The sequence below is a fragment of the Balearica regulorum genome, chromosome 2, assembly GCF_011004875.1.
Source record: "Balearica regulorum gibbericeps isolate bBalReg1 chromosome 2, bBalReg1.pri, whole genome shotgun sequence".
In the NCBI taxonomy this organism is placed as follows: Eukaryota; Metazoa; Chordata; class Aves; order Gruiformes; family Gruidae; genus Balearica; species Balearica regulorum.
In genome coordinates, this window is record NC_046185.1 from 67085764 (window position 1) to 67106697 (window position 20934).

Here is a 20934-nt window from a genome sequence, read left to right on the forward strand (position 1 = left end):
CCAAAAGCTGAGAAACTAGCACATGAGCATCCATGAGTACTTACCTGATATTCTGTATGATGATAAAAAGGCTTTTATAATTGTTTTCCTTTGTGAGTTTCTGATATACTTTCTGAAACTTACTAAGCTGTTGTTGATTTGTTTGAAAACAATAGAAACAAAGTCTGTGTACCAAATATCATAAAAACAGAATTAAAATACAATTGGAGTGTACAAGCAAATCAAGTTGTCACATAACAAATTTTATTTAATTGCTATTTTATGATCAGTAATAAACTGGAGGGGACATTATGTTGTCATCATTCCGCATACCCATCTGTGCATTCCACAGCTAAAATTGGCCAGGGTGTTGCTATATACAAAAACCTAATATCCCTACTGATATTTAAAAATCTGCTCTCCAGATAAAAGTAGACATTATATGGAAATCTAGAATGATGGTGAACTCCTAGATTGAACCCCACCCCAACTATTTCAGTGCATGTATTTAAAACATGCTTTGTAATATGGTATTTTGGAGAGTCTCACTAATATAAATAATTCATAAGTCTGCATGTTTGTAATTAGTCTGTTCTTTTCCTTTTTTTTTTTTCCTTAACAAAAAGGCAACCAACATCTCATACCTCTATTGTTTTCTGGTAAAGTTACATTCACTGTATTCAATGCCTGTGAAATATTTATATACAAACACATTCTCCCATGTTGAACAAACCTGTGTCAAATAAATGGTAATTTATAAAATGAAGATTGATGCAGGCCAAAACAACATGCACACTGTTTTTGAGCAGAGAGACATATCAGGAGACCAGTTTGGCTAAGCAGGGAAGCCAGGCCAGAGCTCAAATGCAAAATGGCAGTATACCGGAGGTGGAAGCAGCAACAGGCTGCAAAGGAAGAGTTTAAAAACATTGCTTGGGCATGTAGGGATGGTGTCAGAAAAGCCAAAACTCAAATGGAGTTGAGACTTGCAAGAGATGTCACAGGTAACAAGGTGAGCTTCTGCCTCTACATTAATAGTAAAAGGCTGAACAAGGAAAGTGTGGGCCTGTTGCTGAATGGTGTGAGTGATTTAGTGACAACAGATACAGATGTGGCAGAAGTATTCAATGCCGCCTTCTCCTCCGTCTTCACCAAGAAGGTCTCCCAGGCCTCTGTGCTTAGAGAAGGAGGAGGAGAACTGCCAGCTATGAATGAGGATTAAGTCAGGGATCACTTGAGAGAACTCAGCCCAGACAATTCCATGGGACCAGCTGGGTTGCATCCAAAGGTGTTGAGATAACTAACTGAGGTCCTTAAAAGGCCACTTTCCAACATCTTTGGAAGGTCACAGAGGTCAGAGAAGGTCCCCAGTGATTGGAAGAAATCAAATGTTGCACCCAACTTCAAAAAGGGCCAAAAGAACAACCTGGGGAACTGAAGACTGCTTCACCTGGATAAAACCCTGAGAAAGCCGGTCTGACCTTGTAGTTGAACCTTTTCTGAGCAGGACATTGGCCTTGATGACTTCCTAAAATCCCTTCCAATATGTGTTACCTTATGATCCTGTGATCTTTTGGAAGAGGGCAATGTGGATGAGATGTATTAGCATTAAACATTTTAACAGCCATAAATGTGTCAGTAGAATAGGTGCTCTTCAGTGAGAGTGAAATTAATTGGTTATTAATAGGTGGGATGGAGAACCTGGCAGGAGGGAAGCAGTGCTTTAGGAGAGTAGCACAGAGGCAATCTGGGAAGGAGGCATTTAAAAAACAGTCTGTCAGACTACGTACAGTTAAAATGATGGTCTTTTCAAACTTTTTTAGAAAGAGGCTTTTGTTTTACTTTTTTACAAAACCAAGTCTTTAAGAATATCATATTTAAGGATTTAAAGTATATTCAGAGAAAACTGATGTCCAATATATCGGGTTTTGAAAGGGCTGCAGAACTCATTCATCACTTGTTCACCTTCCCTTTGAATTTCTCAGAATAAGGTCCTGAATCCATACTTCTGTTTTTACTAAGTCTTCTGGATTTCATTCTGACCAGTTGGAGGAAACTGATTGAGAATGTGCGTATGGAAGGGAAATGGATGAAAGTCAGTAAGAGTAAGTAACTCATGATATTTAGGAAGAGAAGAACAGCAAGAAAATGCAACAGTTCAATTAAACAGCCTTCAATAGATTTAAAAAAAATGTAGTGGCAATAGAGTACAAGTAGATTTTGAGGTTCTTCAAAATACTGGTAGTAAGGCCTGCACGCTGAGAAAAGACAGGAAGTGTAGCAAGAGAGAAAATAATGAGCTCTTCAGCAACCTGAAAAGGGAAAGCACATAGTGGAAGTTTGGTGCAATGAATAACACTGAGGGTAATAATAACATACAATGATAAAATTAAACAAGCTGAGGTGCAAAATAAGAACTAGCAAGAGATGTGAGATATCACAATAAATCGTTGAGAACATCCACATTGTAAAAGGAAGAGCAAAGAGTTGGTCCACAAGTGATGCTAAGAAGTCTTTTTTTTGCTTCAGTCTTCCTTAAATGTCAAATGATGTCCAATAGCAAATGGAATTCACAGTAGTAATGAAGGGCAGCAAGGCAGGCTAAAATACTGAAACAACAGTTTAGAGATTAATCAGATGAGTGACGTGCTTTCAGATCAGCTTAGCCTCATAAAATTCATCCTGAGGTGTTTAGAAAACTGGGTGATACAATCTTAAAATGGGTACCCTTATAAACTTTAGGAGGACCAGTGGGACTGGAGCAAAGTGTCTGCTTTCTCAAAGGGGAAGAGGAGTCCATAGACCTATAAACTTCAGTCCCAAAAATAACAGAATTGTTGAGGATGGAAAGGACCTTTTGAGATCATCTAGTCCATCCCTGCCCCTGCTCAAACAGGGTCAGCTAGAGCAGCTTGCCCAGGACCATGTATCTGGAACCTAACAAAGCAAGAAGTAATGACTGGTCTGATTTTGCTAAGAGCAAATTCTATCAAACCAACTCAATTTTCTTTTCTGACAGAATAACAAGTTTTGTGGACATGGAGAAACATCAGCTGTCATTCACACCTGCCTGAAGTTTTCATACTTGCTCATGCGCTGTTCTCATTAGCAAAGTAGGGCGATGTAGCTTGTATTAAACTGCTATTAGATTGGTGAAAACTGCATGGAAGAACATACACAAAGAGTAGTTCTCAATGTTTCAGCTTTAAACTGGAAGTATGTATTCATGAGAATTCTGCATAAATCCATCCTGAATCCGATACTATGCAGTATTTTCATTTAAGAAGTAAAATGTTCAATTTCCAAATGGCACCAAGGTGCGTAAGACTTGTAAGCACACTGAAGACTAAAGTAGAAATCAGACTGGTGTTAATACATATGAGAAACGGTTGAGGAAAAAAATAGGTGGTCTACACGTTTGACAAGATATATCAACATAGGAATACTGGATGGAAATTAACTGTCTTTTTAGCATTTTTTGTTAAGGACTATCTGTTAAAATGTTGTAGATCATAAGCTGAACATGTGATTCAACAGTGTCATACTTTCAAAAACAAACATCTAGGTTGTATAGATTATATAGCAGGAGATGGCTATTTATACAACACGAATTATAACTCCTCGTAGTCCATATAAAGCTTCAGCAGCAGTAGGATCATACCTGGAAATCTATTTTCAGTTATGATTTATTAAGTAAATTTTTTTTTTAAAGGATAACTTCAAAAATGCTCTCCAGGCACATGAACATGTTCTAAATTTAAAATGTCTTCCACAGAGTAGATACAAAAAGCAAAGTGTTCTTAACAGAATAGAAAAGGTTGGTTTCATTTTATTTAGCAGGATCAAAAATTCAAAGCATCTCTGTGTTTTCACAAATGCTTGAAGCTGAAACAGTTCCTTTCCATCTGCTAAAAGCTCAGTTTCCATTCTCTCACTTTTGTAATGACATACAAATTTATGACCATTCAGGACAAAATTCTGTTGCAATTAAAGTAGAAAATTCTGGCATGCCAGCTCTGTTATCACAGAGTAGTTTTCTAACTTTAGAGCCAAAATTTTAATCCTGCTGCATTGCCAGAACCTCCTGAGAATGACTGAGAGCCCTTAAGTTAGGAACTCGTCTACTTGCTTTACTTGTTTATGAAACCTAGTCTCTCAACTTAAACAACAGTAAAACTTGGAAATTTTAATTTTGAAAATATCCTTCATTGTAAAACAAACTGCATTTCTAACTAAATAAAGCCAACCACAAGGGGAGGTTCATAAGTATTCTTCAGGAATCTGTTAATCAATTAAGCTCTACTGTGACAATTAGGATGATGATCTATGAATAGGGAGCTTTGAAATCCTTTCCATTTATTATGTCATCAGTTTTAGCACACAAGACCTTTTAAAAAAAAAATCCCCTTTTACTTCTTCTCAACTTCTAGCCCTGTGTCATTTCGATAACTTTACAATTGGTATGTTGCTGAAGTTAATGTTTTGAGTTAATCTGCTCATCCAAAGAGTGCAGGCTACTTGGGCTTGATTGTGTATCACACAACCTCTCTCATACTTTCTTTTCTAATACTCTGAATGGAGGATACTGGTAATAGGCTGCTTGATTGTTGTGAAGAAAAAAAAAATTACTCTTCTGTGAATAGTAAGATCTGATTTATCAGCTCAAACAGCAGAGCAATGGCAATGAGATCCATACTGTACACAAGACAGACATCCCCACATAGTCTGTTTGTGGAACGCCGATATTATTTGAAACTAGCCACTTTTTTCTGCGCCAGAGGGAATACTGAACCTCAGGCTGCCAGGAGTGTATTTTTTAGATCAATTAGCAGCTTTTCAGGTACAAAGTTCAATCAGCTGCTTCTGCAGAGCGTACTTGATAAGATAGTACTGACAGATAAAGTTAAGGCTTCTCCCTGGCAGCTCACACTGAAATGACATATACTGGCATTGATACGACTCACAGGAACTGAGGATGGCATGCTGCATAACTAACCTGTCATATGCTGTGCTGTAAGCTAATGTGTCAACAGTCTGCAAACTACGTTGTAGCATTGGAAGCAACTTAAAATATCAGGCAGCTACATGATGCGACATTTACCACCTGTCCATTGCAACAGGAAAAGTGTCACTTCATCTCACAACCGGTGCTTAATTTATAAAAACAAATTCAATGGTAGGTAGATATGTAATGTTTGCTATGTGCTATTGGGTTTATTCTGCTTTGTAGGAAAAAGAAGTTAAAACCTAAAGTGTAATGACATCCCACTGTATTTCAAAATAGGCTGCAAAACTTTATTCAACAGATGCGCCTTTCCTAACCTTGTCCAAAATTCTATTTTATATCTACGCTATTTAAGAGATACATAACTTCTTTCATTTTCAAAACCTAAATGCAATAATTGTACTGGCATACTATGTGCATGCCAGTTTTTAATTCACATGTATTTTCAGTATTTATCATTTGTATAATGTGTAATACGTTTATGTAAAATAAATTAATTATCTACCAATGATAAATATATAGCAGCAAGTTAGTATTAGTAGCTAGTTTGAAGTTGGTTTATAATTGTCTGTATTAAGTATGACACAGGTAAGAAAAATAATTTTCAAAGAGATGATGTCTTTTATTAAAGTTTTCTGATTTCCATATACAGCATTACTACTTATATTAAAGCATCATTCATTACTAATTCAAAGCATAGATATTATGATCATGTTTCTTGTCTTCTGACACCTTTTCACATCCTACTTTTCATTTTTCTATATTTATAAAATGCCTAAGTTTCAATGTTTTAAATAAGAGAGTGTTTTAAAATTAGTTTAAACCACCGCAAACTGAATGGGCAGCTGGCTTATAAGAACTTAACCTTCATTAGGCTGTAGCTGCAAGTCAGTTGTTATTTTGGATCAAGCTAAAACACTTCAATGCAATAGGTGTCCCTTTCTCACAAAAAATGATGTTATAGTCAAGGTTTTATTGTGGTAGTGCCAGCTTTCCAGAGAGGCATGTATTCAGGTTAGATACATGCTCCCAAAATTTTGTCTTTGGAATTCTAATGGTATTGGCTATTACTACAGGAAACGTGAAGAGGAAAGTAAGAGAAAAGAAGCCAAGCTGCAGAAAGGGATGCAGAATGTGGAACAAAATAGGTTTCGAGTACAACAGAATCCTGCAAATCGAGAGAAGACTACCAGCATCTCGCAGTTACCTAATAAACCATCTGATATACAGAATAAGAGTCCTCTGTCCCTCAGCGCTTCGCAAATTCAACCAGGGAGAAACAGTAGAGGTTCACCTAAAGCTTGTCACAACAAAGGGACACCAAAGGAGAGTTGCCTGTCGGCAGAGCCTCAGGGTGAAGGTCATAAAATCAAACAAGGTTTGTAATCTTTTGTAATTGTCCTCATTGTCCTTTTTGTCCATGTCTGGGGGTGTTTTATACACAGGACCTGTTTTACTCTTTCTAGCTTTTGTTGTTCTTTCTTTCTTTAAGCAATTCATGTGGGACAGAGTTACGTACAGATTCTTTTACTGTGTGTGTTCTGTCAACTTAAGTAGTCAAAAATACCACTATTTACAGTGTCTGTGAAAATGCCTAAAATATGTGAGAACAAGTTGTTGGGAGTTGTTCTATTAGTTGCACTGTTTGGAGAAAATGAGATTAAAGATATCTGGCATATCTGTGGGATTCTTGAAGAATGTTAATGGAGAAATTGTAAGTCTTGTTTTTAAACAAGGTTAAAATGAGGGTAAAATTGTTCTAAGTGACATCTCTAGCATACAGAGGGAGACGTTCAGGCAGCTTCATTCTCCATGACAGGGTTCTCCCATGATTTGTCTTTGAAGTCCTCTTGTTCAGAACACTAGGATATTTTCTGAGAAGTGAAACTGTTTTCATAAAATGTACTATGAAACAGTGTGCCAAGGCTTTCTGTTACTTTTCTTGCCCTGCTCCACTCCTTTATTCTATCTGTAAATGCATCATCAGTTTATCATCATTTATTGACCACTCATAGATTATTTTTTACAAGATTTCCATTTTAAGAACATTTCAATCAGTTCTGACTTTATCCAGTTATAGGAGCCTATGGCTCAAATCTTTCAAAACTGGTCGTGTTAAGCATGTCTGTTATCATTAGAAGCAAAAATTGGATAAGTAGTTTATTTAAGTTGCAAAAACTCCTTCTCAGATGTACAATTACTGCTAATGCCTCCAGAAACTCTGCTAATCAGAATATTTTAATAATCCAAAGGAAAAGAAAGTCGAAGAGCTTTTCCTACTGAATCATTTTACCTAGATTTCTTTAGCTTTTACATGGAAATGTCTTGCTAAACAGAATTCTTGACTATATTGTCATAGTAAAAGCAGACATGTATCTTTGGTTAGCATATACCATGATAGCTAAGTAATGATAAACAGAGGTGTTAAAAATTCTAGCAAGTGTATTAACTTTATATTAATTAAAATATTCAGCTGGCAAAGTAAACCAGGTAAGAATAATCAGAAACAGTGGTTGCGAAATGAAAAATCGATATTTGTAATTAACATAATGAGGAGAAATTGATAAGTATGGCAAAAACGGGAAATGAGAAAGAAAGATATGGGGAGAGTTACAACAGTGAAGGGGAGAGAAGAGAAAGAGAAAGACGAAGAAATTATAAGAGAGGAACAAACAGCCTTTTCTTTTACTGACGCCAGTAGCCATTCTTAGCCAAAATCTTCCATTGGTTATGACACTGGAAACTGCATTGCATCCGTGAGACTCCCACTGTTTCTTGGAACAAATATAATGGTTTTGCACTGAGAGAATGACCTACGGAAGTAGGTAGTAGGTAGTCTGTGGCAAACGTGGGCTATGGAGTCAAACTGACTACAAAGATCAGGACTGAATTTGCAAATTTTCTGCAGAGGATTCTAATACTGATACTTATATTTGAAAAACCACATTTATGTTGAGTTGTCTACACTACCCATCGCAGTAACCTACGTAATTCAAACCAGCAGCAAATGCCAGCAGCATGTAGCTTGTACTTTTGATTGAAGGCTTCCCTGAAGTTGGAGATTTCCTGATGTAGCTATGCCAGAAAAATTTTTCCATGTTGATGGTTCTACAAGTAAAATTTTTAAATCATATAGGCTATTGCCATGAGATTTTTTGCTTTTCAGTATATCTTTGAAAGCAGAATATAATTTCTGCAAAAGATAGAATTTTAATTTTAAATAGAAAATTCTTTGCCATTGTTTATTATCTTTCTTCACCATGAGCATTGAACATGAAGAGAACAAAACTCTTTGCTCAAGGTTCTTCTGAAAATATGTATCATGTCTACTTCTTCTCCAGTGAGGCCAGTTTACCTTCAGAGATTGTAAAGAAAGCCCCCTCTTGCCCAGTCCAAAAAGCCTGTGTTTGAAAGAAAATGTTGTGTCATTTTGGGGCATGCATTCTCTTTTCGCTGTTGAAATGATGCCAGGAAAGTTGATGAGGCAAGGATCGAATCATGAAGTTCTTTAATCAGTTTTCATTAGGCATTTTAATCAATCCCCTTGTGACCAAAACTTTAATGGACTTGATTGGATGTTTTATTTGAATTAAATAGAAATTTAGATCCTGTGGGCTGTGAAAACTGTGATTTAGTTGGTGCGTCTTTTCTGATCTGTTCTCCACAGAGAAATCCTCTTTCCTATGCATGTTTTCTCATTTCCTTTAACTGTAGTTCAAACAGGTAAGCTCTTTTTTGTGTTCTGTATTGTTATTGCTTGGTCTTCCTATAAAAGAAAGTGTATTTCAACCTCAAAAGATGAGCCAGAATACTTAAATAATGTTTTTCCCATTATCCAGTTACCCAGTTGTTCAGATTGGGAGGTTTTGCACATACTACTTAAATGTCTTATGGTTGAAGTAAAAAAGCATTCTACATGCTGTAGAACCAGCGCCAAACATGCTGATTTACTTGGCTTCGTAATACCCATAGAAATCTTGGCATCAGAAGGCACATTTTTTAAATTGTAACACACACATTTTTTTAAATTCTCTATTCGCCTGGTAAAATGCAAGAGAGAGGGAATTTCCTTCTCCATTCTGGGAGATTAAAATAATAGATCAAAATATGTAAGCCATCATTAATTGAATTAATAATATATTAAAATAGATTAAAATAATATTTTTTTCCTGTCCCAAAACATATGGGCCATCTACCCATATGACAATCATGTATAATAGTAGCCTTTCAGCCCATAGTGACCTGTCACTATGATAAATCTCCTCTGTTGGAGTCATCATTGACGATAATCATTAGTTTCTTCTGTATAATCTCTTAAGGTGCCATATTCTGTGATCCAGTCAAAAGAGTATCCGGTAAAGGCATTACAGTGAGGATAAATACAGCATGGTTTCACCAGGTTTTGGATAGTCCATAAGATTTTCTATGATTCCAGTATATCAAAGATCTCTTTCTTTTCTTTTTCCCCTCTTGCCTACGCTTTAACACCCTCTCTGCTTGTTACATTTCATCCCGTCTGGTCTATTTTCTCATTTTCCTGTTAGTTTCCAAACAAAATGGAAGGTAGATGGTAGATTTTCAGTTTTGCACTCCAGTCTGGCTTCCGAGTCATCCTCACAAGAGCGTTTAGAAGCAGTTATCACACAGCAGCAAGGGAGAAATGGGAAGGACTTCATAGTTTCATTTAGGATGTCAAGGAAAATATTGACAAGCCAAGTGCTCTGGGTTTCCTGTGGGTTACCCTGCCTGTCACCATGTGCCAGGATACAAGGTGGCTAGAGCAGAAGTTTAGCAAATAAGCTTAAAACAGTGACAGTCTGCTACGGTGTCTTCACTGGGACGAGCAGGTGCCTTCATGAGGCTGAATTCCTGCGCCACGTGGTCAGCTGGTTTCTTTGGAGAGGACCAGTGCCTTTGGGTAGGTGAAGAAATAGTTTCTCCCTGTGAACTTTTTTAGGCATCTAACTCAAACGTAGTGTGAGAAAGAAAAATACTTGTAGAACAGTAAGCAAATGAAGTAGTTTGGGACTGTACTGTTCCAGGCAATCATAGTCTTCCTGCTTATACATTTTTCTCATTTAAGTAAATCCTCCTGTGCCTCCGAGTTAACTGAGCAAAAAAATTAGAGACATAAACTATGCTTTGCTGGATCAGAGACTGAATGTTTGTTTCCATTTCTCTGTCTAAAGATTCATTGAGGAAACACCTCAAAAGCAAGTCAAGTTGTGTCCATTTCCATTGTGGCAAAGCAAAAGAGGGAACAAAAGTTGAAGTGAAACATCAGGTTGTGGCTGCTACAGAACTGGATGGAGAAAAGCACAAGGAGCACACCATCGAGGCAACTAGTACTTGTGCTCGGAGGAGCAGAAGGCATACTTCTGCTGCTTCTAGGACTGCTAGCGTTGGGGAAAAATTAAGAGATCAAAGTCAGTCTTCATCTGGCAACAGAGACCATTGCGAAGGAACGGCTGTGTTCTTCTGCAATGTCAGTTGTACTGGTGGAATTGCAAGGAACTCAAAGCAGTGTGAAGCTTCTTCCAAAGGCAAAAGGCATCAGCAGAAATCCAGAAATAAAGAGGTAAATGATGAGCGATGTTCACCAGCTGGCTCTAGTAGACCAGGAAGTGCCAAAACGGTATTTGTAAACACCAGAAATGACAGTGTGCATGCTGTAGAACAAACTAACAAAGTGGGAAATTACGAATTAGCAAAAAAGTCCTCCCCTTTATTGTCTGCTGAGGCAGAACCTACGGGAAGAGTGCCAAGAAACCCAGCAGCGTGTTCTGCCTCCAGTGACAGTCTGAACTTGGAAAAAACAGGCGTAATTGGATCCAGGAATGCAGATGATCAATTATGTTCTGTCGCATGGCAAAGTACAAATATTGAACTAATCCCTTTAGAGATTCGAATGCAGATAATAGAAAAAGAAAGAAAAAGAAAAGAGCTGTTTCGGAAGAAGAACTACGCTGCTACAGTCATACAGAGGACATGGAGAAGGTAAGACTGCTGTTTCAGTAGCCAGAGAAGAGTGAGATACAAGTAGACATAAATTAAATTAGCCTTGTTGGCAATGTACTTTATTTGGTCCTTTTGTTTACAATATTTACCAGTGCTAAATCAGGAATTTAATAGTCTTTCACCAAACAAGTGGAAGTGGGTTCCAGTCACCTAGACTTACATTAGTAAGTTCCTAAAAAGTGCAAGGTAAGTGGTAACTTTACATTATTGCAGAAGTTATTAAACTTCTATTTCAAGCACTGATAGTTCTTTAGAGAGTATCCACGATGATTTGCCTAAGCTGTCATGTTCGTTAGCAAACTTGCCCATGTAGGGATACAGGATTTTTCCTGAAAAGGTTTTTGTAACCAGATCCTTCACCACCATTTACTGACACACCTGAAATTGTATTCTGACTTGACTTTTAGCTGGATAACCAAACCACAAGAGGTTTGGAACCTTTGGAAGTTCACTGCGAAATCTCGAAGCTAATTTGAATAACTTGATAGAGCGGGAACAACTGCTGTATGGAAAAGGCAGACAGGAGAGAATGAAATGTCCCAGTGTTTGCTTTCCACAGCATTATCCTGCTTTCATGAATGCATGAGTTTCAACCTCAGAAACGCTGTTATTCTTGATGTTTGTGCTCCTTAGTATTTAATTTCTTATCAAAATTGACAGGAAAAGTATGACAGCTGTAGGTGAAGCATATAATATGTACATAATTCTTATTTTCTATTTTCCTTTGACTTTTTTTTCAGTTTTTATGTGGATGCAGAAAACTATAATTTGCTGATTTTTACTAATAACTGATCCTTCCAGGTCTCTCACTAGCCTAACAGTTTCCTATATGTTTTAATATTTCTTAGTATTCAATTAAAGAAAAAATAACAAGGAAATTCCTTCAAGAACTCAACTCTCACACCCTATGGTATAGTTCAGCAGTGATGCAAAAATTGTTCCCCCAACCAAACTGTATCAAAGGGAGTGGCTGGCAGATGCCTGGGAGCATATAGAGGGCAGTCACCTCCTTTATGCTAGTCCCTGGGCAACCTGCAAGTTTCCTGCAACGGCAGGATCAAGTCTTAATGCCCAACTGCCTGCAGAATCAATGCTGAGTCACTGGTAGGCCTCCCTTCTTCTGGCTCATGCTGGAAGCTTTGGTTCCCTCACAGAGAGGTTCAGAGGGGCTGTTTCTACCCCCTGGTGCCACGTACTAGCTGTCTTTCCAGCGCAGGGCAGCATCTGCATCCAACCCCCTCTAACCACAGCGTGGAGCAGAGGGGAGCACTCAGCAGCTGGAGCATCGGGGTCCATGTTCTCTGTCACCGCATCCAGCCAGGGTTACTGGGCTCCAGTAACGTCCTCTGGGCTGCATCAAGCAAAGCCGGGAAAAGTTAAGTGAGAACCGTTCTGAATGGTTATTGTACAAACCTGCTGTTCTGACAAAAATGGATCTTGTGACCAAGTACCACCTAGCTCTGAAAGGCAGTAAAGAGGCATGAGGTTGTGCTGCCTGCTTACAGCAATGCTTCCAGGCTTAAAAAAATCCTCGTTTCTTATTTTGCAAGGTGGAACCTGTGTTCCCTATTGCACAAAACACCAGGGACCTAAACAAGTGTTACTAGTTGCTTATTCGTGGAGTTTTGAGCACTGATATTTCTCCCATTCCTTTTACGTTTAACTTATGAAGTACGAAGTGTCTTGTCTTTCTCAGAAAGAGCTGATGCTGCCCATTACGAGGGAGGGGCCACCAGACCAGACACCCCGTGGTCTGAGCTGGCTGTCCAGCTGGCAGTCCCTAAACTGAAATGTGGCCATTTAAACATTTGTGTTGGCTCAGCAAATACTTCTCTTTGCTCCAGCTCTTTTACTGATCAGTCTAAATATTTCCCAGCATGAGGCTGGATTTCCAGTCCAGTAATATTCCAGGTTATCTCGTCACTGTTGCTGGAGTATAAAAGTTACACTGGCTTTTGTGAGCACATTCCTATTCCAGTGAAAAGTTAAAATTTTGAAACATTATATTTTTAATTCATTTTGAAGCCTCTTTTTTGGTGAAAATTCTGAGGTTTTTGTACAGTATCACCTATTTCTGTACTTCTATCATCTTTGCTCTCTGTTTGCTATTTATGCTTCCAGCTCTGGGCTCCCCAGTACAAGAGAGACATGGAGCTTTTGGAGCGGGTCCAGAGGAGGCCACAAAGATCATCAGAGGGCTGGAGCACCTCCTCTGCTATCGAGGACAGGCTGAGAGAGTTGGGGTTGTTCAGCCTGGAGAAGAAAAGGCTCCGGGAAGATCTAATTGCAGCCTTCGAGTATATAAGCAGGGCTTAGAAGGAAGATGGAGAGGGACTTTTACCTGTAGTGACAGGACAAGGGGCAACAGTTTTAAAATGAAAGGGGGTAGGGTTTGATTGGCCATAAGGAGGAAATCCTTCCCTGTGAGGCTGGTGAGGCACTGGAACAGGTTGCCCAGAGAGGTTGTGGCTGCCCCCTCCCTGGAAGTGTTCCAGGCCAGGTTGGATGTGGCTTTGGGCAGCCTGGTCTAGTGGAGGGTGTCCCTGCCCATGGCAGCAGGGGGGTTGGAACTAGATGGTCTTTAAGGTCCCTTCCAACCCAAACCATTCTGTGGTTCTGTGATTCTGTGCCGTATTCCTCATACCCACATTGAACCGCAAAGCAGAGCAGCTGCTACTTCTCACAGTGCTACACCACTTCTGCCATCAGCTCTCTCTGCTGCTTGATAGAGGCTGAATAAACATTGCCTGCCTTCCCAAATTTTTCCAAACACTATGTAAGCAGCTCAGTGCGGGCAATGTCCTCCTTGGCCTTCTGTTCTAATTTAGATCCTGAATTTGTCTCATGTGTTCAGACCCTTTTAGATATCAAAAGCTAAGGTGAGGCAGGAGTAGGTTAGGAGGATATATCCATAAGTGATACTATTGCTTCTGAAGGCTATGCTGTTTTCACTTAATATCAAATTAAAATCCTTACAGAGGAGTAGGTGCATGCCATAGCTTTCAGTCAAAGCGTAAAGATGTGTAATGAGTGCTTGTGCAAATTTCCTCACAAGAACTGGGATCTAAAGCCTTGTGTCGAGCTAGCTTACTTGTGTAGGAATCTTTGCATTCCATTTAAAGTTTTGACTACTAAAGATTTTGGATAGATCTTTCTAAACTATCCACCTGCTGAAACAGCGATGGTCTGTTATCTCAGCAAGAAGTGCATGCACTTACTTAGAACATTATAGAAATTGTGGAGATTAAAAGATTGTTTAAATGATGTTTGTTATTTAAAGAATTAATAAAGAAAAATGAATTTGTTCTGTTTTTGCAAAACTCATATTTTATAGAACACTAATGAGGATCATAAATTCTGCAAGACTGCAGGAGAGATGATTAGTTTGGCAGTTCCACTGTCATTTTGTTACATGTGCAGACAGTTTACTGTTGCTAGAGCTTTGATGGACTTCATAAAGTTTGCAGCAATGCAATAATGCATTTATTTCAGTAAATGTTCCGATGCAGAGCAGAGAACAGTTTGTCGGTCAGCGATGCTGAGGGAAGGGCACTACGTTGTTACGAAGCACTGTGCCTCCCTCCTGGGTTCTCTCTCCCAGGATCACCAGTTCTGCCGCCTTTTCTGCTTATGCGTCAAGCCCAACGTGAGCTTTATTCTCTGAGTGTTTTGAAACTCACATGGATGATGAGAGCTGGGAAATTGGACCAGATTTCCTCCTCCCTATTTCCATGCTATTGCCACAGTAATAACGTTCATTTTTTAAAAGAAGAGAGTTCTGCCTCTTCCTTTGAAGCAGAATTCATATATATCTCTCAAAAAAAAGAGATGGTGCGGGTATTTTAGGATGTGGATCCCAAGTCAGATGGTGGCACCGGCCTGCCAAGAAGTCATGGTTAGCGTTTCCAGCTAGCTCACACTAGGCAGCTGTATCTGCTGACTACTACTATGTAAGTTATTCTGACACCCTCTCTGAAATACCTAATGTCCCATCCACTGTACCCTGAATTACAGTTCTAGAGCAGGTACCTACTGTCTGGCTGTGGCTCCCACTCAGTCCTGTCTTTGTCTATTGGGTCCAGGCTTGCACTGGTAAATAGCATGTACTTGTAGCCAGCAATAGAATTATACATCGTTAATGTATAATTCTGCATTAGAAACATCTAGAAGTACATTGCATTTCTCTAACTTAGGATTAAATACATTTGTCTCACTCTGCAAATTTCATACTCATCATTTACTTATTGAAATTTTATTGCAGCTATTGTGAGCTACAACACAATGGTACTGGTCTACTTAAGTATATTGTCTTTCCTGGGAAAATGTTTTGATTCCCACAGTCCACAAACTTTATAAACGTAATCCTCAAAAGTGTATTTTAAGGTGTGTGGCTTGCCAAAGGTTAATTGCTTATCCTGCTCGTTGAGGCTTACAGATTCTGTGTCTGGCTTGCTCTCTTGTGAGAGGCGCTGAGGCCTGTACCGTTCTCCAGGGTCCATAGTGAGTTGACAGAAGCTGGAAATAAGTTGGCTGCTCTCACTGTTGCTCTCCTGATGGGGTCGAGCTGTAATTATTTATATATTGTTGCTCTACGCATAATTTTCCAGCAGTATTTTTTCAGGTTAGAGCCTCTGTAACAACGAATCTGCATGCCATTTGCCAGCTTTGTCATTCTGCCTGTATATTCCACATTTCTTTTATGTGCAGTAGTTTTGTTGACTAAGCATTGGCTATTTTGTTCAGGCACCACAGTCAGATTCATAGGGCATCAAACTCGGTTCCGTTCTTTTTTCTCACTAGGATCAGGCAGAGCTGAATTAAAAAAAATGTGCACAGGCTCTAAAGATAACAGCCTACATCTTCTCAGAGCCTCACAGTTGTTTTCTTGTTGCTAAAAACTACCAGAAGTTCTCTACAAACATGACATCGCAGCTGGGTGCAAAGGTGGAGTGCCTGTGAATGGGTCGTTTCACATCTCGGCACAGGCTTCTGGCAGTAATTACGGAATTCCAAGAGAATAGCTCAGTATTCTTTTCTGCTCAAGTATAAAACAATCCCGCGATTGTTTTTCCTGCAGCAGTATTCTCATAACCCATCCTTAGCTCAAGGTACGTTAGCAAGTCAAGTCATTTTAGCAAGTCACTGTAATTGTGTCCCGTCCCCCCTCTTCACTTTCTTTTCCTCTCTTACCCTGTTGAAAAGTTCTAAGTGACGTGTTACTTTTAACAAAACTGGATCATTTTTTTTCTTCTGTCCCGTAATACTGCTCCTGTTCTGAATTCATACAGCGCTTTGCAACTTGCAGGCATTATGGACATTTATTGGTAAGATGGAGTTGCTGCCCACATTTGTTATGTACTTTAATGAGCTCTGTAACAGGACGTGCCTGAATTCGGAAGCTCCACTAAATTAAGATTAAATATGTTTGTCTCAGATATAGCAAATTTCAGAGATAATTTACTGAGCTTATTGAAAGTTTAAAATTATTTGGGCTGTAAGTGAGCGTATCATCCCCCTTTGGCATTCTATTGTGCTTTTATGTACTCATTTTCTATATACGGCTGATGTTTTATTTGAATTACATAGTTCATTGGCTTATATATTTAAACCATTTCTATCTGGTCGTGTTGTCTTCTGTTTTAATTTAGAACTTGTTGCAGATGGAGCAACAGAACAAAATCACCTCTTCCTCCCTCCCTTCTCATTCTTTTCCCGGGGCGTCCAGTAGAAGACTGTTTGAATGCTGGAGGGGATGGTGATCAATGGCCCGTTACCAAACGCTTACAATTAATATTTTACAAGTGTTACTCAGTGTTCATTTGTCACAGGTTTGTACTGGGAAGATTCAGAGTTAATTGCTAGGCCAGTTAATTGACTTGTGAGTGTGAAATGCCAATATCTGATTGACTACTTATATCTGATTCAAGAAAAAAAAAAAAAAAAAGCAAACAAGTCCTAGTTGCTGGTGCCGTTAGCCACCCATTGGGAAGAAGGTCAGATGATAATCTACTGTGGCTGCTTGGAACAGGGCTGTGACTGCATCTGAGATCAAAGCAGCAGTGGCAAGGTTGGGTCGGGAGACAGGCAGCCTTTGAAGGGAAGGGGAAAAAAGCAAGAGCAGATTGCTGATCATGAGGTGAGGGGAGCATCTGCAGAGTGGATGGAAAACAGCTCAGTTTTCTGTAGAGGACATACGCGGTTGAACCCCTAAGAGGTAGATTTGGCTCTTCTCTTGCACTGATTGACTGAGAATACAAAGAGGTTAAGGCACATGAGAAAATTTGCTGTTACTAAGCTGTGAATATAGTATTGATTATACTGTTATACATATTTATAGGTTTTGTCTTCTCCAGATTTTCTGTACATTATAAAGCAGTTGATAAGCCAATGTTGCAGTACTGTAACTTTAGATACCTGTAATGCCAGATCTTTATTTGCTGTGTGAAGTAATGGATGCATCCAGAACTGAACCCAGCTCCTACTTTTTCTTCTGAGCAAACATTTCTCGTCTAAATGACTTAGCACATCAGTGGGAGTTCTGTTTTCCCAGTTACTCGTGTAATCCACCATGTGAACTGATGCGTGGCAAGCACTGAAGTTAAAACAGGTCACCTAAAACAAGTGCTCTTCTCTTTTCTGCTCTCTAGTTACCAGCTAAGACAGGAGTTGTTTCAGCTGCTTAGTGCTAAGCGGCAGTGCAAAGAAGATGAAGACAAATGGAGACAAGAGACAGCTGCCTTCTTCATTCAGGTTGCTTGGAAGAAACAGCTGAACCATAGCGCTCTGAAATCAGTTCCTTCATGTAAAAATCTGAAATCTATAAACAAAACCAGCTCAACCATAAAAACCAGCAAGCAGTCCATCCTTAAGCAGATATATGGTAACTTTGTCTTCACTGTACTTTATTTTAAGTAGCTATGCTTTTATTTTTATAACTGTTGTCTGTATTTTGGAGTATTCTATATACTTACCTAATTCTTAGGGATTTCAACTATTTATAGAAATTAATCTGAATTTCAGGTGTTCTGGATAATTGTATTTCTCTTTCAGGTTGAAAAAAAAAATACCTCTGTGATTTAAAATGGCTGCTGCTAGAGATGTTTGGCTCACCAAAAGCATTACTCCAGCAAGGGTCTTGAGCAACCAAGTAATTCTGTTGCCAGTGCAGCTCACATAGTGTGGAAAGAAAACAGAGTAGTAACATGGCAATAGCTGGCTGTATCGATGCACAGCGATCTGGATCATGGTTTAATTTTTTTTAAGCACCATTTTAAACTTTTGGGGGTTTGTATTTTTGTTTAAGTATTTCCGTTTGAAGAATACGGTCTTGTTCCATGTTAATAACTTTCTTGTTTGAAGACAGCTGGTCTTTATTGGAAGAGCAAAAGATCATCGTTTCTGGTAGTACTGCACTGCTTTGCACTCTGCCCGAGCACGCAGGGAGCAAAGGAATGCATCTTGAACAAGGGGCAGAGGAAAAGCTTTGCTTTTAAACCTTGGGTTCCTTTACAGCGTGGGTCACTGATGGGGTAAGGATGTGCTAACTCTATGTACTTTACAGGTGGTAAGTCACTTCTAGCATGGCTCTGTAGAGAGCCAAAAAGGGTAAAATAAATAAATGAAGCTAATAGTTTTATTTTTCCTTCTTTTTTATAGCAACTGCAAGATGTATTTTAAGTAAAGTTCAGTTGTGGTTGTCACAATTTTGTCATATTGAACATCTCATAAGTTTCCTCATCATAAATGTGAATAATTTTTAGGATAAAACAATGCTGTAGCCCAGTTAAATAGTTTATAGCTATACATAACCACATCTTTATATGAATAAAGACAGAGCTGTTCATGTTGTTTGTTAAAGGACGTTCTCAGGAAGGCAAAGTGTGTCAGCCAACAAGACCTCCCTCTAAGCTGAAACTTTCAGATGTGCAGCTAGTCTCAGGTAGGACATGTACACTTTAACAATACTTTAATGTTTTTATATATGTAAGATTGGTTTCATCTTAGGAAAGAAGAAGAAAAAAAAAAAAAAATTGCTCAACTGGGATCTCATACCAAAACACATAATTACTACCAAACCGTTGTAATTGCACGTTCTTTCTTTCACTGCTTTTGGACTTACTTGAGCACTGTGCTCTTATCCTTATGTTGAATCATTTCTCTGAAAACCTGTTTTCATTGGGCTGTTACTTAGGAAAGACCTCAATATAATGGATTTGTACAGTGATAAGCCAGATAAGTCACCTGTGGTTACAGTTTCTTACAGATGCTCATCTTTTGGGTCTGCAGCACAGGTATTTACTAGTCCTATAGAAGTAAGTAGTGTGGGTTTCTACCCCTGCCGAGAATTTGCCCACCTATTTGTTAGGAAGACACAGTTTAGTGCAGAGACAAAAACTTGAAAAATCTGAAGTTATTCATCTGATCTCTGCCCTTTCTTCTAAAACGGCATAATGGGGTCCCTGTGCTGTGCGCAGACCCTCAGTTACAGAGTTTTACTCACACTAAGTAAGTTTTAAGGCTGTAACGAAATCATGCATTTATTTGCTGCTTAACTCAAAAGCCATGTAGTCATTACAAGGCCTTGCTTGGGAAAGCCTGCATTCTCTTTGAAATGTTATGTATGGAACAGCTATCGGGGCAGGAGGGTTGGCACCATTAGGCCTGTCAAGCCATGCAGGCGGGCAGATGGAGCTACACTGCGTCATGCAGAATGGCGGCAAAGAACACGGATTGTAAAAGTGTTACTGAAGTCATTAAAGGCAGGCACTCATGCATATGGTGTTAGTTGACAGATAGCTTAAAAATGAAGAGGTCATCTCTCCTACCCTTTCTTTTACTAAACAGCATTTTTAAGACTTTTTCAAGTGTATTATGCACTTACTTACTAGGGGATGGGCGTAACAGTACAGAGCTACAGCACTGTAAGGAGGATTTAGCACCCAGTTGGTCATTTGGTCTTCATGATTGGATCCCGGGTAGTTCAGAGGCAGGCCACAGCTAGACAGCAACAAAGCCAACGCTTCAAGGAGACAGCAGTTCAGATAATTTGCAAAGGGAAACAAACTACACTTTCCAACTTTTGTTGTTTGCAAAACTGTTAAGGCAAAAGGGAATCTGACAGTAGACCTATCCTTCAGTTCTTTAGTTGTGAGTTTCAGCCTTGCTAAGAGATAGAGGCTTTCTTCTTTCACTGTTTGAAAACTGTTTTAATGAAGAGGCATGATTGGACAGGTGTTTGATTGCCACCTCTTCATGCAGGCATGAATCTAAATTTTAAAAGAGCTTTAGCAAATAATGCTTCTTTTCGTTTAACTTTTCAGGACAACAGATCTCCCTGTCTTCTGAAATAAAAAGCCTTTCTTTGGAGGCTTGAGCGTCCTTTGCTTTTATAACTTGGTGACGAATAGGATAGCGATAGGAACTTTGCCCAGTTCCTGTAGAACACTACCTACTTTTATTCACCTAATAGGAGCTCAGGGAACTTTAGCCCTTACTTAAAGACAATAACATGTTTTTCATGTGCCTGCCTTTGTGCATGACAACATTATGTCTGTTGGAAAAGTTCAGAGCTGTCAGTGGCTAATGCCAGATCCTCTATTGCTGACGTAGGTGCCTAGAGTAGGTCAGGATGGACTGTACAGTTTGAGTCTTTTCTTGCAGAAGGTACAGCTGGGAAGGTGAAGGCTGACCCTCGGCCCTAGTTTTAATGTTCACAGAGCTAGTGGAAAAAGCAGGCAGTGACAAATCTGTAATGGGAGACTGAGACCAAACCCAGTTACCTTCTTGGCATCAGCAGACCAAATGCTTTGGCGTGGGGCCAGGCAGGAGGTATCGAAGGGGAATGTGCAGAGTGTGATGGGTAGAAAAGGAGCGTGCCGTAGGATACACAGACAGCGGGCAGATGCTTCCAAATATTCTGGCAAATAGGGGCT

The 20934-nt window shown here is 39.2% G+C and overlaps 1 protein-coding gene across 2 annotated transcripts in view; it reads left to right on the forward strand.

Moving 5' to 3' along the window:
* INVS (inversin) overlaps positions 1-20934 on the forward strand; it is a 98263-nt gene that overhangs the window by 75529 nt on the left and 1800 nt on the right. For both annotated transcript variants that reach the window (XM_075744593.1, XM_075744592.1), the window contains 4 exons: positions 6061-6362; positions 10174-10981; positions 17650-17882; positions 18861-18941. In XM_075744593.1, coding sequence (XP_075600708.1) covers positions 6061-6362; positions 10174-10981; positions 17650-17882; positions 18861-18941 — 1424 coding nt within the window. The remainder of the gene's footprint in view (positions 1-6060; positions 6363-10173; positions 10982-17649; positions 17883-18860; positions 18942-20934) is intronic.